Genomic DNA, 26,891 nt, shown 5'->3' on the forward strand with positions numbered 1-26,891 from the left:
ATTTCATCTGCCATTTGGATGCCCAGTCTTCCAGTTTCCTAAGGTCTTCCTGCAATATTTCACAGTCCGCACATGTTTTAACAAGCTTGAATAGTTTTGTGTCATCTGCAAATTTAATCACCTTGCTCATTGTTCCAATTTCCATATCATTTATAAATGTTAAATAGCACTGATCCCTCTGGCACTCCACTGTTCACTCTCCTCCATTGAGAGAAATGACCATTTAACCCTGCCCTCTGTTTTCTGTCCAATAACCAATTCCTAATCCACACCAGAACCTTGCCTCCTATCCCATGACTCTTTAATTTTCTCAGGAGTCTCTCATGAGGAACTTTATCAAAAGCTTTCTGAAAATCAAGATACACTACATCAACCGGCTCACCTTTATCCACGTTTATTCATGCCTTCAAAAAAATGAATCAGGTTGGTTCCCTTGGCTGAGTCCATGCTGACTCTGTCCCATTAAACCATGTTTGTCTATGTGTTTTCTAATTTTATTCTTTATAATTGTTTCCACTATTTTGCACAACACTGATGTCAGGCATACCGGTCTGTAAAAATCATTGGCTAGATTATATTCTGCTTACATCTGCAAGTTCAGGGGATTCTGGGTACTTTCCAAAACTGCTAGTGGTTCCAATCGACTGGGTTTTATTTAATTGTATACATTGTTTTGTAGACTGCCTGCTCACCATGGTTGTGGGCTAGGGGGTGCTATAGAGGCAGCACTCATGGATTCTGGGGAAATATGGTCCTAGTCATCTTGCAGTTGCAACACATTATGGCCAAATCAATAGTCCTCTGCTGAGGACTGTCTTTGTGATGACTGGGCTAAAGGCAGTAGAGAAGAAATATAAAAATTGTTGTGTGGTTGTGAGTAAAGGCTCATAATTCCAGATCCCAGCCCGGGTTCCTGTTGAGCAGGGCCCCTGCAAGTGAAAACAGACACTATTGACCCCATCTGTAAAATTTGTAGACATATAGGAGCCAAGGGCAGAAATTTGAGAGGGCCTCAAAACACATTGGTAGGCTGTGTCCTCCAGTTTTGGACAAGGAGAGGGACACAGGGCAGTTGCCCTGGTTGCCTACCCCTCCCCTCCCCCCCCCCCCAAGGGTGACTTTTGGTGTGTTTAAGGAAGCACAGGTGCATAGCTGAAGAGGCTACAGTCACAGAACTGTGGAGAGAATTTTTTTTTCAGTATTTTATACAGGGCCTTTCCAAGAGTTTTGATGTTCTCAAAGTTTGTAAATACAATATTTTTTAGATAAATATTTAACATGATTGGGAGGGTGAGAAAAGAAGTATGAAAATTCCTAGACTTCAAGGCAAATGGCATTTACTTAGCAATGTAGTCTTTAAGGTGCTTTATTTAAAGTAGTTATGTACTTTAGTGAAGAGAGGGTTAAATGAAATGAGCTGTTTATGTAGTTACTAATACTGGCCTTTGTTTTTAACTGTCAAGGTGGACAAGATGAAGAAGAGGATAGAGACAAACAGAAGATCCTAAAAGGAATGAAAAAGCAGCTCAGACATTTACTCTCTCAACCAATATTCAAGCATTTGATGAAGACCAAATATCCAACCCAGAGTGGAAGGTTACCACTGCCACTTCTGCCAGTAACCAAGGCAAACTCAGCACTAAGCATCGTCTTGCAACAAAAAGAATCAAAACAAGGCTCAAGAACCAAGTTACGTTAAACACACTGGACATAAAATATGTGTAGAGTGTTCCATTCTTTGTCATCTTTTTCAGAAGGAAACTGCTATAATGGTCTGTATTGATGCCTCTAGAGAGGTTATAGATGCATTGGGAGATTGGACAGCTGTTTATTTTTTAGCCTAATCTGTTACTTTTTACAGCAAAATGCAGATATAATTCTGGTATTAACATTCTTTACCTTGTATAAATAGTAAAAACAGTTCACACTGAGGAATTGTAAGGCGCTTAAAATACTTTTAACATAAGGGAAGGGAAATGGGACTTGATATACTGCCTTTCTGTGGTTTTTGCAACTACATTCAAAGCAGTTTACATAGTATATACAGGTATTTATTTGTACCTTGCCCAGAGTCACAAGGGGCTGCACTGGGAATCAAACCCAGCTCCCCAGGATCAAAATCCGCTGCACTAACCACTAGGCAGCTACTCTGCAAGTTTGACAACATAACTAGCAGAAGGACAAGACAAGGAAAAATAAGCAGAAAGATAATAAGGGGAGAATCCAAAGGTCTGCACAAAAGATAAATTGAATTAAAAGGGTAAAGGTATTTTCTTTGCTTAAGTCCCACCAAAATCACAGAAAAACACTTCACTAGTATCATGTTCTGCTACAATTATTTGCAGAACTATATTCAATCAACTAAAAAAAAGGGGAGAGGAAAAAGTCTCAGAAAATGCAGGACATTTTACTTCAAAGTTTTGTTAAAGGAACAGGCATAAAAAAAACCTCATTCCAAATTGAGAGTTGGCATAATTTTTATTTGGATTTTATATCTAGATTTTTTTTAAAGCAAATTCCACTTCATATTCAATTCAAAAATATAACTACTTAGCTTTAGTGCAGCATGCTAATCACCCCAACACTGGCCACTGTTTCGCGGGCCACTCTACTGCGTCAGGGGAAGACAGAAAAATCCAGCGCTGCAAAAAAAGAAAAACAAACCGGTCATATTACCACTTTCAAAAATGGCTTACTGCTTGTCCTGCTCACTGTTTTACTATTTTAGCTGAGCACATTCAAAATGGTGGCTCAGCATGTTTTGGTCATGTTTAAATAGACAGCCAATCAAAAAACTTTCTAAATAGATTCATATAAATTCGTTGGTTCACAAAAAAAATGAACTAGCTTAAGGTTAAAATTTAGGCCAGCCGGTTGCAAACAGCCCAAACGAAAAATCCAGCTCTGTTCTCTTTTAAGGAGTTGTAGAAAAATGCCCTGCATTTTCTGAGGCTTTTTCCTCTCCCTTTTTTTGAGTTGATTAAGTGTAGTTCTGCATGAAACTTATAGAATACTGTTGTTATGCTAAATTGTTGCATTTAGGTGTGCACATTTATGCCTGCTACTGCTATGGTGTAATGCTAACTACACTAGTATTCAGTGTAATGGAATCTGGGCATCCAGATGCCCTTATAGAGTTAGTGCTTCGCGCATTACATCTTGGTACCTGACCCTTTATAGAATTGCCCCTTTATTCCTCAAAATCCTGGAAATATGAAAACAACTAAAACATCTTGAACAAACAAGACTATAATACCAACTGCAGAACCAAAGTATAACACAAGAACACCTGGGACATATGTAGAATCCTTCATTCTACAACAATTCTCAGTAATCACTGGAGGGTTCTGGACTGGTCTGGAGAAACTTGAAGAAAGAAAATTAGCAGATAAGATCTAATTTCTCCTTCCTTCCTTATCATCCCACTAGACCAGTCCAGATGTGTGGGAAATACCAAAGCAATATCAATCATGGGCAGGACCCATAAAGGCCTGATCTGATCCTAGCTCCAAAGGCTTCAGCCTGCACATCTAATCTGTAATGACATACAAAGGATCTGAGTGACAACTACGGTCGATGTGGAATTAATCTGCTTCACAACTACACCCAGTAATTACAGAACTGTAGAGTATTGTGGATCAGATAAATTAACAGTTTTCTCCAAGGAATATCAAATCCACTTCAGCAAAACACCACTCTACAGCAGTTATCTCCAAGAACCCCTGTTACAGATGGGCCATAAAACTTTCAGTCATAGTGGCCAGGAGGTATAATGGAAGGAGGGAAGGTATAATGAAGGAACTGATTCATCACAATGCAAATAGATCCCAGCAGCAGCCTGGCCAAATGCAGAATCCTGAACTGATAATGATCTAGACAGTAACATAGTAAATGACGGCAGATAAAGACCTGTACGGTCCATCCAGTCTGCCCAACAAGATAAACTCATTTTACATGGTATGTGATACTTTATATGTATACCCAAGTTCGAGCTGCAGGAAAGGAGATGAATCCTTATCCGAGTCAGAATTAAGTTCAGACACACTGGAAGCCCAGTACTGCCCCAATCACCTTGACAAAATAACTTGCAAGAATTACCATCTGATCCATCTTCACCACAGTTGAGTGAATCTGAACTAGAATATGCATCCTACCCTAAATGTTTGTAAAAGATCTCAAAGAAACTGTCATTGTTCACACAAGAGAGACCAAATTCAAGAAAGCAAAACTGCTTTCCTATAATGGGGGTCCTCTGTAGACAGCGAGGGAATGCAGGAATTCTCTACCTGACAATTTGCCAGAGCCTTGTGTGCCGGACTAGACCTCTTTGAACACGTACTGGGATTCACATGCCTCGTTCTCCTTCCTTTCCCTCAGTCCATGACAGAGCAAAAGTCAAGAGATCATGAGAATTCTCTGTATTTCCTCCTCTCTCTCTTTTTTTTTTTTTTTTTTTTGAGGGGAGAGTGAGTGTGGCTGCATTTCTCTTTTGTCTATGGAGAACCCCTGTTACAGATGGGCCATAAAATTTTCAGTCATAGTGGCCAGGAGGTATAATGGAAGGAGGGAAGGTTTAATGAAGGAACTGATTCATCACAATGCAAATAGATCCCAGCAGCAGCCTGGCCAAATGCAGAATCCTGAACTGATAATGATCTAGACAGTAACATTTGGTGAAAGTAACATAGTAAATGAGGGCAGATAAAGACCTGTACAGTCCATCCAGTCTGCCCAACAAGATAAACTCATTTTACATGGTATGTGATACTTTATATGTATACCCAAGTTCTATTTGTCCTTGCCTTTTCTACAACACACAGTATAATTTGAAGTGTAAATTTAGCAAGTATCATATTACATATCTATATATTGGACCAAAAAGCAGCAAATTTAAGCAATATTGAAGGTTTAGATTCTCACATTCCCCCAATGTCCAAAGTTTCTGTTTTAAGCCATTGAGAAGGATTTGAATAACTAAAATATTAATGTGCCTCATTATCAGCCATGTCATGAAAGAGGACAAGGGCAATGATAAAGCACTGTTCAGTAAGGACAGCTGATGGTATAGTTTAGAAAAACATTTTATTGTATCAAAAATACAGTTGCTGAAAAGTAAATTCACCAACATGCAATACAAAAAAAATAAAGATAAGAGAATATGCATCCACAAGATGCAACATATTCTGTGATAAGAGTTTCAGAGGTAAACATAGTGGAATCTCACCACACAAGTACTTTAAAAAGACAGTACTGTACCAGTAAGCACCTCTATTTCTGATGCACACAAGTTGCTCATCCTGCATAATTTCACTCTTATTGTTCAGATTGATATTTGACATACCCCGTTTACAAAGCCATGCAGCACTGTTGACAACCCAAAGTGAATGGACTGTGTCAGCAGTACCGCACCGCCAGCTGCTAGCACGGCTTAGTAAACGGGGGAGGGGGGGTGGTGTTAGAAAAATCATTACCCTTAGAGCTATAAGTCAAACTCCTATCACAGATGAAAGGAACCCTCCTGAAAATAAAAGTTCATATTTGCAAGTATTAATTGACATATTACAAAAAAATATTATGCTTTTAATAAACATTAATATTACCATTAGGGAAAACTGAATTGTCTTTATTCTATATATAAAAGTACAAGATGAAAGTGCCAACACTATGCTTCAGATTTATATAGTATGTTGTAATGTGCTCTTGTATACAGCATATGAACTGAAGGAATGGCTGTTTCAGGAAATCTATGATAATTAACCGCAGTAGAAGTTTCATCCACATATTCTACTTGAAGAGGTATTTCCAAAGCTTGCGAAAGTGCAGTTATTTGAATATGATCGCACTCCATGGCCATAGGTTCCACTTCCTGAAAATTTCAATACAGAATTATTTAGAGAAATGCAGCAATTCAAGGATTCCTGTATTGAAATGAAAAGCACTATGGGACATCTGGCCACCAAAACCCCATGATGCCAGCTGTTGTAAGTCAAAGTTCTCCGCTTTTGAAAAGGACGCAGAAAATGCCTCTGAGCCCACAAGACCTGGCTACTGGCCATTACTGAATAACTGGTGCATGCACGGCCATAGCTGACAGGTCCATGAATGAGGTAACTGGATGCAATGTAGCTTATAACTGGCAGTGATGCAAACTGCTAGATAAGCATGTGGAAAGGAAAATGACACCCCCCTCCCCCCCCCCCCGACACAAAGGCACAGGATGCACTGGGCTGGGCAGGGTGCCGCCATTTTGGAGGCAGCGCTGGAAGGAAGTGGGAGTGTTACTCCCTCCGCCACCATCTTGTATGGGGGAGGGGGAGAGGGATTTGGGGCAGCTAGACCACTAGGTGGGGATTAGAGGTCCACTGGACCTACAACCCTCTCTTCTGTCGGGGGGGGGGTAGGGGGTCGTGACCTCTGCCGAGAGGGGGGGGGCTAGACCACCAGGGCCTCTGTCGGGTGGGAAGTGGTTGTGGGGTCTGGAGGCCCACTGGACAGACAGTCCCTATTCTCCCTACAAACTAGTCAGTGACCTCCACAGTCCTTACCCTCCCACAAGCCAGTTATCAGCCCCCCCAACCATTACCCCCTCCCCTCACACTCCAGTCAGCCTCCTTCCATGCCCTAGCTAGTTCTCAAGAGCCACAAAACAGAACCTTCTTCCTCCCTGCACAGCACGCCTCTGTGTGAGTTTGAGCTGTGCAGTGCAGAAACTCTCACGTTGGTCTTGGGTTCTTGTGAGACTAGTGCAAGACTTCCTGCACCACATGATTCAGACAGAGCCATGTTGTGCAGGTAAAAAGAAGCTCCTGCTTTGGTGACAATTCAAAACACCTTTTTTTCCTTTTTTAAAGGACCACAAAAACCACAGGTGTCAAAAGCAAATTTCTAGTCATCATGACAATGTGATGCCTGAGATCTGTTGAGCCAATTCTGTGACCTAGGAACTCACATTTATATAAGCATTACATGCAGAAATGTTTTGAATACTAGCCTTTACACACGTAAGTGCTAACTTACAGCGTAAATGCTAGTAAGGTACCTAAGCACTATTCAATAAATACCCACTTAACTTACATAGTGGGTACTTGCAAGGGGAACTAATACAGAGGCGGAGCATGAGCGGGAGATACACTGCGTAACTTACAGTGTGCCTATCTGCCAAACGTAAGCATGCACACTTACAACAGCTATGGTTATATTAATATTCTATACTGGGACCTAGGCGCCTGGGTTCCTGGCACCCTCCAGTCGCTTAATTGGAGGCACCTAGTTATAGAATTGTTTCTGTAGTGTTTCCTTTATTGAAATGGACTAAATACAAAAACAAACCTGTGCACAGAAATCCTTTATAGCCATTCCATCATCAACAAAGTGCTGGAAGAAATCTGCTCGATTCCTCAGGAATGCTGAAGTCAGTAACCGAAGATATTGGACAATGCAATCCGACCAGTTCTGGTCATTGAAGGCTCGGAGGAGGCTAGTACTTGAACCATTTCTTTCAATCAGTTCAATCACACTAAAAAACTGAAAACAATTTGTCATGTGACAAACAAGAAGCTAACTCTGATGAACTTTAGGAAAACACATGACAGGTATAAAAAATGATTTCTAAGGAGGCTCCGTTCTATTATAGCATCCTACTGAAGTCTTCCACTGGTATTTCTTTCCTCCCAAGCATCAAAAGCACAAAAATTAAAATCCCAAACACGTGCATCCCTGGCTAAGATACCCTACTGCAGCCCCAAATTTTCAGATCCATACTTCAAGCTGTTTCCAAATTAAGGAGAATACACACATAACCCACCACCACATGCAAACATCAAAACTATCACATAAGCACCAAGGTTGAACGTTTATTTTTTTTTGTTTTAATAGATCAAACAGCATCTAGAACAGGCATTTCTATATTAGAAATACATTATATGAAATGCTGACATCTAAATTTCATAAGGTAGTCAACATGGAAAAGCAACATTTAGGAATGCAAAAAGATTCAAGCTGGCATACGCGATAACATATTCCACAGTGAAATCTTTATTAAAATGTATTATATTCGTGTACTTGGAACTACATGTGCTACATAAAGTAGTAAAAAAATAGAGGAAGAACAAGGTCCTCATGGAACAGATAAAATAGAACAGCAAAGATAATAAAAAAAGATTCAAGGAAGAAATTACCAAGGGTTACTCTTTTTAAAAATGGTTTAATAATCCAGCACATAAAAGTTAAGTTGTACATCCAAAAATACAGAACGGCAGTTGTGAATCAAAAAATCAACACGGCCGTGTTTCTGTGAAGATGCCTGGGTCAGAAGTCATGTATCCCAATTGCTAATACACTTAACATAAGATCCTGTACCTCAACTGATAAGAGTATCTCGTTGACTAGCAGCAGAACGTAAAGAGGCTCGTCAGATAACGTATGCAAAATGCTCATTCAGGCTGGGTACTTACATCATTAAAGTAGTTACGAAATACATTTTCATCAAATCCAGCAGATAAAAGTTCACTTTTGCTTCTTATCACAATCTCTTTAAACCTGAAAGGAAATTAGAATTTTACTGGTGACTGCTCATATTTTTGTTCATCATTGTAAAATCCAACATACAAAGAACAAAAGTTCTGAGAAAAGAGGACATTTCTCTGTTAAGTGAACATTTTGCCTTGTGCTTTGGGAACTTAAAGATTGAGGTTTAAAGGAGGAATTGTATGTTAGTGATAGGCAGAATAAAAATACAAAAAAGCAAACTTTATCAACTAATCTCTATACTCATTCCCCCCCTAGTTTTAAAACTTGAACTTTGTACCACCGCATTAACAGACTGCCTCTAACAGGCAACTGCAGGACCTAGTTTAATCTTAGGGGGGGTGGGGAAGCAAGAGAGAGAAAAGCAAGCATTATTAACTAGTTCCATAGTTTTAAACTGAAAATTTCTCTAGCCACTTTCCCCATAGTTTTAAACAAACTTTTTCCAGAGGTAGAAACTTAACAGCCAAAAAAACTTTAATAGGAAGGCTCAAATCTTGTTCTAAAAGACAGAACAAGATTTTGTTACTGAAGAGGTAGCACTGCCACCAACCTGAATTAGGTGTTAAGGTGTGAGGAAGTAGAATATTTGCAGAGGTTAATGAGGGCAGTCTGATTATTGAGATACCTTGAAAGGGGCTGTTTGAAGCAGTTCCCTTAGATTCAAAACTATAAAGAGGAAATGTCTCACTTAATTTTCTTTCTGAGAAGAGGACACTTCTCAGAAAGTGTTAATGTTCATGTTTGCACCAGGACCGGCTCAACAGTTTGTAGTGCCCTGAGCCAGTAATAACATGAACATTCTGAAAAGTTCTGAGAGAAGAGGACATTTCTCTGCTTTCATAAAAGCTGTATACCATTCATGCATATTCTATAGTAATCCCACTTGCTTAGAACCCCTGATGAAGGCTTTGGGTGCCGAAACAAGGCCTGTGTTGGGTTTAGTCTGTCAGAACTGGGAAGTGTTCAATCTTTCAACTTTGGATGAATAAACAACTTTGTGATCCACTTGAGGATTGTGTTTGGCTTCTTCCACTCTTGTGTTTTATCTGATATCCTTGTGGAAGATTTTTTCCTGTTTGTACAGCAATTTTCAATACCACACTTAGCAAGATAACCAGCTACATTAGGCTGCAACTGAAAATTCACTTCAAGTTAGATGGCTAGGCATCTGACTAGATTTTCCTCTACTATCTCTTTGGGCATGATAACCACAGAACTTGTTAACTGCATAGCACTGAAATTTCTGTAGCAAAGCCCCTCCCTACCACCCCAACCCTGCCTCTAAGAATGTTCGCTGGTCACTCTAGAGGGACAATTTTCACTCTGATAGATCTAGTCCGCTGGATCAGTCTGAAAATTTTTCTCTAACAATGGAGCACTCAATATTTCAGTTTTAGTGGGCATTCTGGGTAAATGATGTATTTTATGCTGGTTTCTACACATTCACTTCCACACAGGCAAACATCTGTGGCATACGTTTAAATTAATAACCCCAATGACAGTTTCAGAAAGGGCTCCCAGTGACAGAGACTACTTCAAAAGATCCAGGAGTGATTAAAAACTGGGATTTCTCTTTTCTTGGATCCCCTGCACTTCAGGGGCAGCCAGTAGTGTAAATTGCACTCAAGCAAACACCTGGTTTTAAATTTAGTTTGAAATCATTTTTATTGATGACAAATTGCAATACAAACATCAATAAACATGACAAAATAAGTAAATATCAGTTATCATCAAAGAACTCCTCCCCCCCCCAACCCAACCACCACACAACTGAGTCTTCAATAACGGAATGAACTATTTCAATATCAGAAGGCCAGGTTTTAAATTTAAAAATAGAGAGGAAGCAGTCCATTCAAGAAAATAACCAGACAGTGAATCATGCAACAATGCTTTTGATATACAGTCCAGATTAGACAAGTTAACAATGCAACAAATCAAATGCTGTACTGAAATCTAGAACTAAAGACGTACCTATGTATTTCTCTGGGATTTCCAAGAAGAGATTCCAAGTAAGCATAGCCTAATGCTCGATAAAAACAGTTTCCATCACCAAGGGTTTTTCTAATTGAAGAGTATCTTTTACTGAGGTCCTTAATACATAAAAACGCTTGAATTAAAGCGTGTCCTTAGGCAGATGTGAATAAAAAAAAATGTTTTTTACCTGCAAGACTGTAAAGTTCAAGAAAATAGCAAATCTGAACTATTAAAAGTGACAGGTTCATCAGTTTTCACTTTACATGATGTCATTAACTACCAAGAATAATTTGATGGCTTTAAAGCCACATCGTTACATTCTAAAAGAGTAAATCAATTTCCCTTTATACGAGAATCACATAGATACACAGAAATAAAAGTCAAACAAGCTGTAAGCAGCATTTTCTAGCTCAAGAGCTAGGTTTCCTTTGAGTGCACAATTCTCAAGCTAATTGCAGGTTAATTTAGCAACTAGATTATCACCTCTGTCTTGTTTGTTGCCCTTCAAATTTGAGAATTATATATGGACTTCATTAATTCAAGAATGAAATAAGGGTCTCTATTCTTGGTAGATTCATCCAACTATTGAAATTTTACCAAACAGCTATTATGAAGTTAAAAATTCTAGTATGAAATGGAGTGGAGGAGTGGCCTAGTGGTTAGGGTGGTGGACTTGGGAACTGAGGAACTGAGTTCGATTTCCAGCACAGGCAGCTCCTTGTGACTCTGGGCAAGTCACTTAACCCTCCATTGCCCCATTTAAGCCGCATTGAGCCTGCCATGAGTGGGAAAGCGCGGGGTACAAATGTAACAAAAATAAGATAGATACTATTGGAGATTCTACATGGAATGTTGCTACTGTTGGAGATTCTACATGGAATGTTGCTATTCCACTAGTAACATTCCATGTAGAAGGCTGCGCAGGCTTCTGTTTCTGTGAGTCTGACGTCCTGCACGAACGTGCAGGACGTCAGACTCACAGAAGCAGAAGCCTGCGCGGCCACATTGGTGTGACTCTGGGCAAGTCACGTAACCCTCCATTGCCCCATTTAAGCCGCATTGAGCCTGCCATGAGTGGGAAAGCGCGGGGTACAAATGTAACAAAAATAAAATAGATACTATTGGAGATTCTACATGGAATGTTGCTACTGTTGGAGATTCTACATGGAATGTTGCTATTCCACTAGCAACATTCCATGTAGAAGGCTGCGCAGGCTTCTGTTTCTGTGAGGACGTCAGACTCACAGAAGCAGAAGCTTGCGCGGCCACATTGGTGTGACTCTGGGCAAGTCACTTAACCCTCCATTGCCCCATTTAAGCCGCATTGAGCCTGCCATGAGTGGGAAAGCGCGGGGTACAAATGTAACAAAAAAAAAAAAAAACTCAGTTGTGAAACTGTAAATTTAGTCCACTAAATGCCCAAACTGATCAATGAAAGAACCGGTCACTTTCACAGGCTTTAATATTTTACGCAATATACTCCTCCAGGAATTCTGCTCAACAGCACAGCATAAAAGGCTATATTTTCTTGCAGAATTTTGCAAGGGACAGGGTAATCGTAACAGCATCAGCTTAAATGGCTCAGAAAAGGAAGGGAACAGCAGCAGCAGCGCATGTGTGCCTGGAGGCAGCAATGTGAACCAGGGGCGTATCTGCGTGGGGCCACAGGGGCCTGGGCCCCCGCAGATTTCGACCTGGACCCCCCTACCATCGACCCTTTCCACCTCCCCCTCCCGCCCGCCACAACCTGTCGCCGATCTTTGCTGGCGGGGGACCCCAAGCCCCCGCCAGCCGAAGTCCTCTCTTCCGTGCAGGATGCAAGTTGCAACGCTTCCTGTTCTTCTGAGTCTGACGTCCTGCATGTACAACGTGCAGGACGTCAGACTCAGAATTTGGAACTCAGTCTGACGTCCTGCGCGATGTACGTGCAGGACGTCAGACTCAGAAGAACAGGAAGCATTGCAACTTGCAGCCTGCATGGAAGAGAGGACCTCGGCTGGCGGGGGGTTGGGGTCCCCCGCCAGCAAAGGTAAGTGACAGCAGCGGGGGAGGGTTGGCGGCGGCGGGAGGGGGTGGAGAGTGTCATTGGTGGCGAGGGGGGGTCCGGAAATGGCAGGGGGGGTCCAGAAATGGCGGGGGGGGGATCGGTGGCACCGGGGGGGGGCTAAAATGTGCCCCCTCCCTCTGGCTCTGGCCCCCCCTACCGCCAGAGTCCAGATACGCCCCTGATGTGAACCAATGCAAGTTGGAAAAAGAAGCCTTGGCCATCATGATCTAGAAGGCAGCAGCAGCAGCTGTATCCAATGCAGGCCAGCATGGAGGTGGAAGAAGTGAGGAAAAGACAAGATGGAGCTGGGGGTTGTTAAACTTGAAAAGGGGAAAGGAGGAGGAGGAATTTGGATTCAGCCCACAACTTTTTCATTTGTAGGTCAAAAGAGTTAAATTCAGGTCCAGTAAGTATTGTTCTGTCTCTGGAGGGCTCACAATCTGAATTTGTACCTGAGGCAATGGAAGGTTAAATAATTTGCCCAAGATCACAAGTTGTGCAGTGAGAGCTGAACTGAGCTTCCCTGGTTCTTAGCCCACTGCTCTACTAATAGGGTGGAAGGAGAGAGGCGGAAGTGGGGAGAGAAGGATCAAGCCTACAGAAGTGACTGGTGTTTTTTATGTAATTATTCAGTACTTGTGGGAATTATGCCAAAAAAAAAAAAAAAGTTCTGCATTTTTGTTTTGTACTTATTTGATCTACTGCAAATCAGTAAAAATTATCCAAATAGTATACATAATAAAAGAAATGGGGAATCACAAATGCAGGTAAGTCATATTTTAGAAGGCAAACATCAGATATGGAAAAACGAGTGTTTCAGGAAATTTTCAAAAGGCAGATTAAGAACAAAGGATTATTGTCAAAGGTTTTTGGGTTACTATTGGTTCTTATATAAGAGAATCATCTCATTTGGTAGCTTGGGCAAATGACCTGGGTTCGATGGAAAAAGAGAACTTGGCCTGAAATGTTCCAGAACCTTTCTAAACTCTAAATGATTAGTTGAAACATACTGTATAGAACACTTTGCAACCATTCTCTACCTTGTAACCAGTAAATTGCAGAGATTGCGTCATATCAAGGATGGAACATGGCGTGGGTGCGATCAGAGGGGTAACTTCTAATGTGGTGGAGATGCATACAGGTGGAAAAACTTTGGAAGGCTTAGCACATATTTATATGTGGGTCCAAGGTTCACCCATATCTCTACTAATACATCAGTGGAGAATAAAGACCCTTATGTAGAGAAATTTATAAATTTCTACACACTTGTGACCAGAATTACAATCTATATTTCCATCTGAACAGTATATAAACAATTGTGGGCATTTATCACATGCAAAAATTATATTTTACCTGATAATTTTCTTTCCTTTAGTCACAGCAGATGAATCCAGAAACTTGTGGGATATGACCACCTACCAGCAGGTGGAGATAGAGGACAACTGAACTCTGTCATATAGGACTGTATGCATTCTGGTCAGTTAGTATTTCTCATAACAAAGCAGAAGGAAATAATAAGAATAAAGTCAAACTTCTCCATCTCTAGTCAACAGAATGGCAAAATTTAGAAACAGGAACTTGAAGCAACATGAATTTGAAACAGCAACCCAAATAGAGAACTCAATGGAGAACAAAACACAGAGGGGTCCTTTACTAAGCTGCAGCAAAAGGTGTTTTTGACATGCACCAAGGTAAAAGGCTGGGTTTTTTTTTTTAATTAAAGAAATGGCCGTGCGGCAAAGTAAAGCACTTGCTGTGCAGCCATTTCGGCAAGGGAGGGGGTAGGGGGGAAGAGCACTTACCGCCACCCATTGAGGTGGCAGTAAGGGTTCCCACACTACCCCAGCGCTGTTTAGGGGGGGGCAGACTCAAGAAAAATGTCAGGAAGTATTTTTTCGCGGAGAAAGTGGTGGATACTTGGAATGCCCTCCCGCGGGAGGTGGTGGAGATGAAAACGGTAACGGAATTAAAAAATGAGTGGGATAAACAAAGGAATCCTATTCAGAAGGAATGGATCCTCAGAAGCTTAACAGAGATTGGGTGGCAGCACTGGTGGTTGGGAGGCGGGGCTAGTTGGGAGGCGGGGCTAGTACTGGCAGACTTCTACGGTCTGTGCCCTGAAAATGGAAGATACAAATCAAGGTCAGGTATACATATAAAGTAGCACATACGAGTTTATCTTGTTGGGCAGACTGGATGGACCGTACAGGTCTTTCTCTGTCATCTACTATGTTTAGAAGCAGCATCTGTGGCAAGCAAGGATACTGAAGAAATACCCCCCTCTGAGAGGGAGAATGAGGAGAGACAGGATCCAGATCTGCTAAGGGTTCTACCCCATGTCTTTTTAGGAGCTGAATCTAATGAAGAACAAGGAGACTGCTACTGAAAATAAGCAGAAGGTAGAGACCTTTTCAATAAGTAAGCCTGGTGCATAGGGAGAACAAATTTTGGGGGGAACGGTACCTGAGAGGCAGAATCTGAAGGAACTGATGAGGGAGGATGAGACTCAGACTCTGACATTACCACAGGAACCACCACTTGAATTTGAAAAGCAGTGCTGTCCAAGGCAGAAAGGGAACCGTGGGGGAATCCAAGATAGCCGCCGACGCAGCCGCAAGGGAAGAATCTGAAGAGTCCCACAATGGAATTTGAAGCGCCTGCCATGCGCCCGGCCAACTGGCAGAAATCAACTCCCTGATAACCCCAACGCCACACTCTGCCTGAAACCACGGGAAAGCCAAGTGCCGCCACTGTGAAGGAAGGGAGAGAAGAAATAAAGCCACAAGCAGGGAAACGCCGACAGTAATAAAAATTTGAAACTGTACTCACCCCCAAGCTAGTACCTGTGAAGTTGCCAGTTTCTCTGGCAGTAATATCACTGGCTTTGGCGTTGCTCAACTCCCCTCCTATATTTAAGACGCCCATAGCAGAAAAAAAATCTGCGTAGCCTCATAATTTGACCCTTTTTTGTCCTGTAAGGAAGGAGAAGGTAGCGGCAGGAGGGGGGGAGGGACCTGGCACAACCAGGTTTACCCAAGATAGGCACCAGCACAAGCCTCATCACTCCCTAGGCTCAACTGAACCAAAACAGGAGCCAAAATTCACAGAAGAAACCAGAAGCTGCTGGAAGACCGTCCATTGCCTGCTAGAGAGAGGAATACTGACTGACCAGAATGCATACCGTCCTATATGCAGAGTTCAGTTGTTGTACGCTAGTGCTGTCCGATTCAGTCAAACATTTTTCGATTCAATATGATTTGATTCTTTAAGAAAAATTGGTTTTTCGAATCAATTTGATTCAATTTAACTAGATGGAAATAGTGAGGCCCACATGCTAATATTATAACAAAAAAGGTAAAAATAAACGGGCAACAGAAATTGAACAAAGGCAAACTTTAATGTGAGCACGCCATGCTGTATTACATCATGTGAAAAGTGAAGTTTAGTTAAGTCCTACATATTCCAATTTTTATTAAGAAAAATCATTTTGTCCATTTTGGCTGGCTTCAGACAACTGCATCTTGCAGCTATAATTTGTCCAGAACAGAAAAAAATTCTTTGAGGGCACAGAGGTGGCTGGCATACACAGAAACTTCTGTGCAAGCCGGTTCAATAGTGGCAATTTCATTTGACTTTGCTGCCAGAAACAAAAAACATCACCGCCAGTTTCCAAAGGATCTTCATGTACTGCCCCTGGTACAAAAATAAGTACCTGAATATATGTAAACCGCTTTGAATGTAGTTGCAAAAATCTCAGAAAGGCGGTATATCAAGTCCCATTTCCCTTTCCCTTTATAGCAAGCAAGTTCTGAACTGCATCCGATTCGAATATCACTGTCATAGTCTACTTGTGATGGAAGTTTGGCTTTCTTAGCGGAAACATTTGTATATTCCACTGTTTCCCAGAAACTGCATTTCTGTCGAGGCTTATCCACATCCTGTGTTCCAAACTGTGGAACAGCTGGTAATGTCTGAGTGATCTCCATGGCTGTGCCGCTGCTGACTGGTACATCAGTGGTTTGCATTTTTATGATCTCTTGAGCTGCAACTGCAATGACATCTGGTACTTCACCGTAGATTGATTTGAATCTCGGATCCAGGAAGCTGCTTAATCTATATAAATTATCAAATAATATATCTTGAAATCTGTGGAGTAAACTTTTCTTCAGCTCTTCTTTCAAGCGAGGTTTGCCGATTCTATATCTTCATCATCGATATCAACTTCCTCTCCTGAATCTTGCCCACATGTTGTATCAATTGAATTAATCAGGTGTTCAACCAGCAGATAAACAACAGACACAGTAACATACTGTTCTCCAGATGCAATTGTTGTGGCTTCCTCAACAGCCTGCAAAACATCGAGTTCTTGGGCAAGATCATAGTCATGTTCGGCAGGTGCACCTTTCTTTGTGATTTTATTGCTGCTGCTCAAAGCTAAACCAATGGGTTGCTTCAGTTCAACTGCACTTCGCAACATAATGTAAGTACTGTTCCAATGTGTTTTCACATCACCAATCAGTTTCTTTACTGATATTCCCAGCATTTCTTGAGCAGTTTTCAAGCTTTCTGTAAGTATAGTAATGTGAAAGTGCTGACGATATCACAGAATTTATTGATGACATCAGAGATTGCTGGATGAGACTGCAGCCCATCTTCCACACATAACTGTAGAGTGTGTCTGAAACAGCAACAGTGAGCAGTATAGATTCCTTTGCGAATAAGTTTCCCTACTGCTTTTTTCATTGATACAGCATTATCGGTAACAATTGCCAAAACTTTGCCTTCTAGCTGCCATTTCTTCACTGCCCTTTCCAAGGCATCTGCTATATTGTCACCTGTCTCTCTAGCATATACTGCGTATCCACCACAATATTCATTGCATGAAAGTCATCATCTATGTTATGTGCAGTAATTGTAATATAAGCCGCCATGGTTCTGCTGGTCCAGAGATCTGTGGTAACGCTTGCATATCTCAGACTTTGAAGCCGATTCAAAATGTAGATGGACATATCATCATATTTAACTTCAATCAATCATTCTACCTAAAGTTTGCTGTGATGGCATGTTATAACACCCATTGAGAAACTAAGGATAGGCCAAAAAGCCTTCATCTGTAACACTAAATGGTTGCATATCTTTAACAATAAAATACATGATGGCAGTGTCAATTTTGTTCTTATCTGCTGGTGGAAGTGGCTTGTGGAAAAAGCATGAAACCCGGGCTGGAAAAGAGGCTGCTGATGTTTTAGGCTTTGTGGCCACAAAAGTGTCAGACTTAACAGATTTGTTAGAAGTGTCTTCAGCTTGCAGATCAACAAATTTTGTTTTATGATGTCTTTCAACATGCTACCAAAGATTACTGGTGCCACCACTATGTTTAACTTTAACTTTGCAAAGTGTACATTTCACAAATTCTCCACTCTATATGGTTTCATCATCCAACTGTGCAAATACAGACCATATTACTGTCCTTTGACCAACAGGGCATGCTGACATTGATTTATTCTCTTTCTCCGTCAAATCCATTCTGTTCAAGATTTGTGAACATGGTGGCATGGAGGCTGGGGGCATCCTACGTGAAGAAGACGGAATTGCAATCTTCCCTCCAGCAGAGGGAATTATTTTAGGCTTGGGGAACGGACAGCCACCAGGTCTTAGGAGGGGCGCCACAGGGAAAGGTGCGGACGTGGCGGCATGAAGGCCGGGGGCATCCTGCGCGAAGAAGACGGAACTGCAATCTTCCCTCCAGCAGAGTGTGTCTTTTAGGCTTGCAGAACAGAGAGCTACCGGGTCTTAGGAGGAGCACCGCGGGGGAAGGTGGGAAAGTGGCGGCATGGAGGGGGCAGGACACGCATCCTGCGCGAAGACGCAAAGGAAGGCGGGAAGGTGGCTGGTGGCAGAGGAAGCAGCTAAGTGTGAGTTTTTTACAAATTTGATTTTTTAAACAAACGAATCGATGAATTGGACAATTGATGAATCAATTCGAATCGTGAATTGGACAGCACTATTGTACGCTATCTTCACCTACTGGTAGATGGTCATACCCACAAGTTTCTGGATTCATCTGCTGCTGCTGACAAGGAACAGTAAAATTACAACAATATGATGTCAACAAATGGATCGATTTAATAAGATTTAAGATGCTTTCTAATGATTGTCCAAACGAGATAGTGTAAGAGCAAGACGATGGGGGAGGAAAATGTTTGAGATAGAAAATATGGTATTACAGCTGAAGTATGTTCCTATGTGTGTGCATGGACGGAAGCATTGTTCATGTGTTTTTAGTGAAACACGTTAGGTAATCAGTTATATGTAAGTTTGCTTTATTATATGCAGTGAAACATGTTATAGGTAATTGGTTATATGTAAGTTTGTTTTATTTTATGCCAATAAAAAAATAAATTGCAAAAAAAAAAAAAAAAAAAAAAGAACATGAAGAAAATAAAGAAATGGGAATTCACAGAATGACAAGTACACAAACAAGGGCAGGTGTGAAGGATCACTGTTCAAGAAGTCAGAAAAGAAAAAAAAATATATATAAGGCCTAACGTTACAAACCACAGAATCGAAAAATAGGGAAATGAGAGGGATAAGGGTGGAGGGATACTCAAGTCATACCACTGTCACCAGCGAAGTTGAGATTAAGAAAATAAAAAAAGAAGCTATAGATCATACCTGGAGAAAAAAGCCTGAGCAATAACTTTCTGTACGGTATTTTAAATTACTCAAAGATAGTGTTTATATTGTGATATTTTCACAGAGTATGCAGAACTTTACTAAGTACTTTTGCACAGAATATCCCAGGAGTGCAAACAGAACAAAGGCATGCGAAGGAAATGAAAATGGTATTTTTTAAAAAATAACTAGCTTGCTAAACAGTTCTTTGCTTCAAAGAAGCATTTGTATCACCCCTATTTTATATCTCCCTCCCACAATGTACTCCCTTCCTGAACCTGCTAACAAGAGCTCTGCCCCTAGCCATGAAGTGTTGCCACTGCATGACCACTGCCTTCTCTTCCTTCCCTTTTGAGGGACTGAACACTGCCTCTGTGGCATTCCCAGGCCCAGATAATACAGGAAGCAGAGCAGAGTAGGTGAAAGGATATTAGATGCCCTAGGCCAGGGGTGGGTGGGCAACCACAGTCCTTGAGGGCAACAACCCAGTTGGGTTTTCAAGATTTCGACAATGAATATGCATGAGATCTATTTGCATACAATAGAAGCAGTACATGCAAATCAATCTCATGCATATTCATTGTGGAAATCTTGAAAACCGACTTATTATGAACCTCAAGGATTGTAGTTGCTCATCCCTGCAAAGGACAAACTTTCAGCCTTCTGCCTTCTCCCTTCAAATTAACCTTTAGGCTCCTTGCCTCCCCCTCCCCAAATCATCACCCCTCCCAGAATAATCAGGGTAAATAGGCTATTTAAAAACTGTCCACCCTCCTTACTGGTAAAAGTACCTCCTGTTGTTTCTGTGTTGTCAGGACCTATTGTTTTCCGTCCCCAGAAGCTGCTACCCTAGCAGGCAGATGATCAAAAGCCCCGCGCTATTAGACCTATGATCATAGATAATGCATGCAAATTTAAGCAGCGCAATTATCTCTGATCATGGGGTAGAAGTGCGGGCGAATTGTGCCGAGCATGCGCTCAGCACAATCCTCCTGCACTTGTTTGACAGGTCTGGGCTGTCAAAAGCCCAAACCTGTCAAACACAGGGGCTGGAGGTCCATGGGTCCACCAGGCCCTGACTACCCCTGCCCCGAGCAACGGGGGCTGGAGGTCCGGCGGACCTCCGGTCCCCCCGACGATCCCACCCCCCCAGATTCAGGGAAGCCTGGAGATCCGGTGGGTCTCCAGCCCCCCCAAACCCCCAGAAAATGGTCCTTGTTGGCCGCCAGCCAACCCCCCCCCCCCCCCAGCGAGCGACAGGGGTGGGCTGGAGGTCCCGCGGACCTCCAGCCCACCCCAACTCCCCCCCCCCCCCCCAGCATTGTCAAGAATCCCTGGTGATCCAGCGTAAAAAAGATCCCCTTCCCAGCCCCCCTACCTTAGTTGGAGGAGGGAGGTAGCCTGCCTCCCTCTTCCATGGGATGACGCTGCCGCAAAATGGCAGCGCCCAGCTCCGCCCAGTGCATCCTGGGATGCGCTGGGCGGGGCTACAGACCATATAAGGGAATTGCTCCCTTATAAGGTCTGTAGCCCCGCCCAGCGCATCCCAGGATGCACTGGGTGGAGCTGGGCAGAGCCATTTTGCGGCGGCATCATCCCATGGAAGAGGAGGGGGGAAGTCTACCTCCCTCCTCCAACTAAGGTAGGGGGGCCGGGAGGAGGTTCTTTTTTACGCTGGACCACCAGGGATTCTTCAGACAATGTTGGGGGGGGGGGGGGGGGAGTTGGGGTAGGCTGGAGGTCCGCCGAACCTCCAGCCGTCGCTCGCTGGGAGGGAGGGGGTTCTTTTTTACGCTGGACCACCAGAGATTCTTGACAACGTTGGGGGGGGAGGAGTTGGGGTGGACTGGAGGTCCGCCGGACATCCAGCCCACCCCTGTCGCTCACTGGGTGGGGGAGGGGGTTGGCCAGCGGCCACCAGGGACCATTTTCTGGTGGTTTGGAGGGGGGGGGGGGCTGGAGACCCACCGGACCTCCAGCCCTCCCTGAACCTGGGGTGGGGGGGGGTGGGACCGGAGGTCCGCCAGACCTCCAGCCCCCTGTTGGCAGGTTTGCTTTTTGGGGGGGGGGGGGGGGGGGTAACGGAGGCCTGCCAGCATGCAACTGCATGCTGGACACAGGGCTCACCATTCCTCCCCAATGATCTGCAAACCCTAACACCAGCTCGGAGCTGGCGTGGAGTTTGCCGTGGCCAGCGACCCAAATTTTGGCACGGACCGCTGATCTCTCTTCCCTTACTCAATCTTTGTACATCACCAATTGTATCTGATATCATGGAATGACTATGTCATAACCAAACTCTGTAAGCCACATTGAGCCTGCAAATAGGTGGGAAAATGTGGGATACAAATGTAATAAAATAAATAAATAAAATCATTGGCGATGAATGCGCTAAGCCCTGTTTAGCATGCATTTGATTGCTACTTGCGCAAAGAGCCCTCGAGCGCGTTGTTTCACGCGCTCGAGGGCTCTGATCATGGGGCGGTAGCGAACGCCGGCGCTAGTATGGCGCTAACAGCCTCTAGCGTCGGCGTTTGCTTTTGATCATCTGCCTGTAGGTGACTACTTAATCTTCTCTAATGGTTGAGCTGACTCTGGAGTAGAGACCTGAGCCTCAGCATCGAAGCGTCCAGCACTGACAGAGAGCTGGCCCACAGCCAATTCCATCTTCTTATACTTTTATAAAAAAAAAAAAAAATAACAAAAATAGAGTAAACATTCTACCTTAACTTTCCACTGGAATATTTCCTCGTCAGGACGTTCATCAAGAATTACTGAGATATCACATTTTTCTGATATTAGGTGTAAGGAAAATCCATAATCACTCTAGGACAAAAAAAAAAAAAAGGAAAGAAAAACCAGACAACCTGATCATAGCAACGTTTCCAAACCACTTCAAAGAAAACTTGTGTTGCTATAAATTGCCCTGAAATATAGTCTTCTCTTACAGATAACATTTTAAATAACTAAATGAAAATGCATTCTCTCAACAGAAAATACGGGATTCAAGAGCTACTTAATTCCTAATTCTGGGGCTGTCTTGATTGGGTTCACTTGTAGAAGGAATAAAAGATTCTCTTGATACAAATGAGACCCTTGACTTATTGAGGTGGGTAAGATAAAGAAGCTCCAATCAAAAGAAAATGCTGTTTTGCTTAGATAACTGCAGTATCAGCTGTAGCAACTATTACTGAAAGGGGTTAGTCTTGAAGGTGACTTGCTATTGAAGCGACTCCTGATTTCAATGTTATCTTATCATTTCTCTTGGATCCAGTTGAGTATGTCCGAGTTAGATTGTGTCATTCTGCCAGTAATATTCTTGCAGCTATGGAACAAAAGTACATTTAAACGTAATCTATGGTAAAATAGGGGTAAAGGAAGAGGCATTCCATAAAATTAGTAGCAAGGAAGAAGTGAAAACAGCAAGTGAACAGATTTGCTAGTGGTTTTCAGTCTTATTGAAATTACTTCACTTTTTCAGATCACATCCTATATAATAAAACGCACCTCCAACATTCTGAAGCAGAGAAACTGAAGCCTTCAAGCCTTGAAGCATTCCTGCAACATTCCGGAACTACGTGTCGTCTATTGAGGAGATGGAGCCTTACAGAGCGCACGAATGCTTGAAGGCTTCACTTTCTCACACACAGACTCACGCACACACTCTCTCTCTCTCTCTCACACACTGTCTCTCTCTCTGACACAAACACACACACACACACACACTCTGTCTCTCTCTCTCACTCACTCATTCTCTCATATACACACTCCATCTCTCACCCACACAATCTCTCTCAAACATACACACCCCAAGGAGAGGGGGGCATGGAACACGGAGGGAAGGGGGGGCCAAGAACTCGGATGGGTGGAGAGAGAGGGAGGGAGGAGAGGAGAGGGAGAGGAGAGGAAGGGAAGGAGGGGGTCATGGAACTTGGAGCCCCCCCACACACACACACACTCTATCTCTCTCACACACACACTCTCTCTCTGACACAAACACACACACACTCTGTCTGTCTCTCATTCTCTCTCACTCACACACACACACACACCCCATCTCTCTCTCTCTCTCAAACATACACACTCCGAGGAAAACCTTGCTAGCCCCCGTTTCATTTGTGTCAGAAACGGGCCTGTTTTACTAGTCCTATATAATAAAACGCACCTCCAACATTCTGAAGCTGACTGCATGGCTGAGGCACTCTTGCTCTCTGTATCCATCTCCTGAATTGACATCACGTACTTCCAGGTTCGTCACAGGCAGAAGTGACCAACCACACGAGGTTTCTCGGCTTCAGAATGTTGGAGGTGCATTCTATTAAATAGGATTGGTCAGTTCCTTGAAGCACAGCCAGAGCTCAGCATCCTGCACAGTAACGCTCAGACACCAGAGAGAGAGGGGGGGGGGGGGGGGGCCTGACACCAGAGAGAGGGAGGGAGGTATCTCTGTCACACACACAATCTCTCTCTCTCACAGTCAACGTCTTTCTCTCTCTCACTCTCACACACTGTCTCTCACACACTCTATGTCTCACACTATCACATTCACTCTCTATGTGTCACACAGTCACTCACACACTCTCTTGGTCTCATACACTCAGTCTCACAGAGAGTCTGTGTCTCACTCACACTCTCTATCTCGCATACACTGTATCTGTGTGAAACACACACTCTCTCTCACATACGCACTTGCACACACTCTCATTCTCACACACACACTCTCTAACAGACACACTCGCACCCAGACTCACTCACTCTCACACACACACTCGCACATTGACACTCTCTCTCTCACACACAGTCACTCTCACATACACTCTCTCAAACATACACACTCCGAGGAAAATCTTGCTAGCGCCCGTTTCATTTGTGTCAGAAACGGGCCTTTTTTACTAGTGATAAAACTCCTAACTAGTAAGAGATATTAAAACCAAATGCTGCAAAACAGTAATTAGAAGTAAAAACAAGAAGTCTATTTAAAAATGCTGTCTCCAGTTTTTAGCATCAAGTTATCATTTCACTTTAAAGAAAGCAAGACTCCACTTATACAACAAATCTGTATCACAGTTCAGCATTTTCATGAGCTGTTAAGTTCTCTCTCTTGCTTTACCATAAGCGTTTACTTTTTACCTACATTCACAATTGGAACTTTAAAAGGGGGGGGGGGGGGGGTAGCCGTTTTAAGGAGAAGCTATCAATGTAGGCTACTGTACTGTTATCCCCAGTTATTAGTAACTACCTCTCAATGCATAAAATGGGACATGTGGTAAAATAGCAAGAATTAGTGGTAAAATAATAGCTCCTGCTGATAACTACACCCCTTAGTCTGCTGTAAATGAGCTTTTTGAGAACCAGAGTCCCTTTTGTTGGATGTTGCATCTGGTGAAGTGGAATCTGGTCCTCAAAAGCTCATGCCTTGATACATTGGATAGTGTTACCAGTGTATCAAGATAAGTATTTTCCTCTCTTGCGGCCCTTACATTCTAAATGTGTACCTGAGGCAATGGAGCGTTAATTGACTTGCCAGAAAAGAAAAAAAAAGAAGAAATTCTTTAGGGACGAGTAGAAGCCTAATGGTTAGTGCAGCAACCTGAAAAATAGGGGAACTGGGTTTGATTCCCATTGCAGCTTCTTGTGACTCTGGGCAAGTAACTTAACCCTCCATTGACCCAGGTACAAAATAGGTACCTGTATATAATATGTAAACCAATTTGTAAGTGCAAAAATGTGGTATATCAAATCCCACCCTCTTTCTCACTTTGGGGTGGAAAGAGGACAAGCTGGGCTACAATAGGAAGGGCACCTCCCCACAGGGTCGTTTCATAGACAAGGCTAGGGTAGCAGCTTCTTGGGAGCACTGAAGATCAAGGCCGTAGGAAACTAAGTGCGCAGCCACACAGGGAGCGAGCCAAGCCAGTGTGTCAAACATTGGCATCCCTTGCCGAAATGAGGCACAACAACTCATGGTATTTGAGGCCGTGTGGTTTGGATCCGCGAAGCAGGGGCGTAGCCAGACACCCAATTTTGGGTGGGCCTGGGCCCAAGATGGCTGGACAGAAGAACCTCACCCTGTCCCATAGGTGATTTGGTCTCTCCTCTCGCCTGCATGCCATATGGTCTCTCAAATATCCCCCCCTCTCCCGTATATCTTTTAAATGGCAGATTTTCACCAGCAGTGAGCAGCAACTAAAACACACTGCTCATGTTGACCCCACACCTTTCCCTCTGATGCATCTTCCTTTTTGCGCCTAGGCAGGAATGCATCAGAGGGAAGGCTGTGGGGCCGGTGCGAGCAGTATGTATGTCACTGCAGGCGAAGATCTGCTACTTACAAGGTATGCAGGAGGGGCAGTTGTTGGGAGTTTTCGGCTGGTGGGGCTTGGGGATCCCTGCCAGCCACATCATAGGTATGCTGCAGGCCCACCCAAGCCCACCCTTGGCTATGCCAATGCCACAAGGTCCACGGGAACCAAGTTTTACCCGAACCCAAGAGCAACTGCATGCAGTGGCGGACCAAGGGGGGGGCGATCCGCCCCGGATGCACACCGCTGGGGGGGGGGGGGGTGCCGTGCGCCTGTCGGCTCCGCTCGTTCCGTGCTCCCTCTGCCCCGGCACTCCCTCCCCAGCAGGTAAAAATGCACCGGGGGGGGGGGGGGGGGGGGGCATCAGCGATCCGCCCCGGGTGACAGCCACCCTAGGAACGCCACTGACTGCATGACAGGCGCCCTTTGGGGCGCATCGCACAGGGCACATTTGCAGTTTGAGACACGCTCCTGCCAAATAGTAGGTCCTGAGTGCCTCACAAACTGAGCTCTTATTTTAACCTGTATTTTTGTGTGTATGTGACTTATCATCAGTGTTGCCAGGTGGGCGGTTTTACCGCCCAATTGGGCGGTTTTCCGCGACCCGCCGCGGGAAATTTTTGCCCGCGGCGGGTTGCGGTTTTTTGGGCTGTTTTTTGGGCTTCCGGGCAGTTTTTTGTGCGGCTTTTTCGGCCGCGGGGGGCGGGGTTAGTGACGTAGGAGGCGGGGCCGATGATGTGGGAGGCGGGGCCGATGACGGGGAGGCGGGGCCGGTGACGGCGGGGGTGATGACGGCGGGGGTGATAGGGGCGGGGTTTGTGTTTGGGCGGGTTTTGGGCTGTTTTTTGGGCTGGAAAAAAAATTTCCACCTGGCAACCCTGCTTATCATGATTGCTGAGGTTTTCAAAAATATTGAAAGAGGAGGAAGGGAGGTTATACTAGAGTTGCTGCTGCGGCCGCAAAACACAAAAGAGGCTGCAGAGGGTCATAGGAGCCAACTTTTCAAAATTATTGGGGGAGCCAAGCCCAATGGAAATAACCCCTCCCTGGACACATACAAGCAATTTTCTCACTATTGAGTCGGCTCCTGTGCGAGAGGGTAAGGGACCGGGTACAACTTTCGTTTAGTTTTCAGAAACAGCAATATTTAGGCCAACCAACAGCTTCCACTCTTCCCCTTCCAGCCGCTTACGAGATTGAGCGCACTAACCATGCTGACTGCGGCGAGTCCCGGTCACCTCAGCAACTCCGTTTAACGTACTATTCCGACCTGCCAGCGACAGCCTCGGCCCGCCATTTAAACCACCGAGGAAACGGCCGCAAGCTCCGGACAATTAAACCTCTTCGGCGTGGCCGTGGGGACC

General features: G+C 43.7%; 2 protein-coding genes across 4 annotated transcripts in view; one reads left to right on the top strand and one right to left on the bottom strand.

Moving 5' to 3' along the window:
* The window catches only part of DDX24 (DEAD-box helicase 24), a 30,263-nt gene extending 28,332 nt beyond the window's left edge, over window positions 1–1,931 (top strand). For both annotated transcript variants that reach the window (XM_030214790.1, XM_030214791.1), the window contains one exon: window positions 1,464–1,931. In XM_030214790.1, coding sequence (XP_030070650.1) covers window positions 1,464–1,699 — 236 coding nt within the window. In that variant the 3' untranslated portion in view covers window positions 1,700–1,931. The remainder of the gene's footprint in view (window positions 1–1,463) is intronic.
* Window positions 1,932–2,500: 569 nt separating this feature from the next.
* On the bottom strand, window positions 2,501–26,891 carry OTUB2 (OTU deubiquitinase, ubiquitin aldehyde binding 2). 2 transcript variants are annotated; one of them, XR_003943360.1, is made up of 7 exons: window positions 26,738–26,891; window positions 21,950–22,051; window positions 10,501–10,619; window positions 8,454–8,538; window positions 7,330–7,524; window positions 4,710–5,866; window positions 2,501–3,909 (listed from the first exon to the last, which is right to left on the bottom strand). XR_003943360.1 is itself a non-coding variant. In XM_030214699.1 (6 exons), exons 1-6 carry the CDS (start codon window positions 26,738–26,740, stop codon window positions 5,663–5,665), a joined length of 708 nt encoding a protein of 235 aa, XP_030070559.1. In that variant the 5' UTR covers window positions 26,741–26,891; the 3' UTR covers window positions 2,501–5,662. The 2 variants fall into 2 exon arrangements, 1 of the variants encoding a protein (XP_030070559.1); XM_030214699.1 differs by having other exon boundaries at window positions 2,501–5,866.

Source organism: Microcaecilia unicolor, chromosome 9 (genome assembly GCF_901765095.1).
Source record: "Microcaecilia unicolor chromosome 9, aMicUni1.1, whole genome shotgun sequence".
NCBI classification, from domain to species: Eukaryota; Metazoa; Chordata; class Amphibia; order Gymnophiona; family Siphonopidae; genus Microcaecilia; species Microcaecilia unicolor.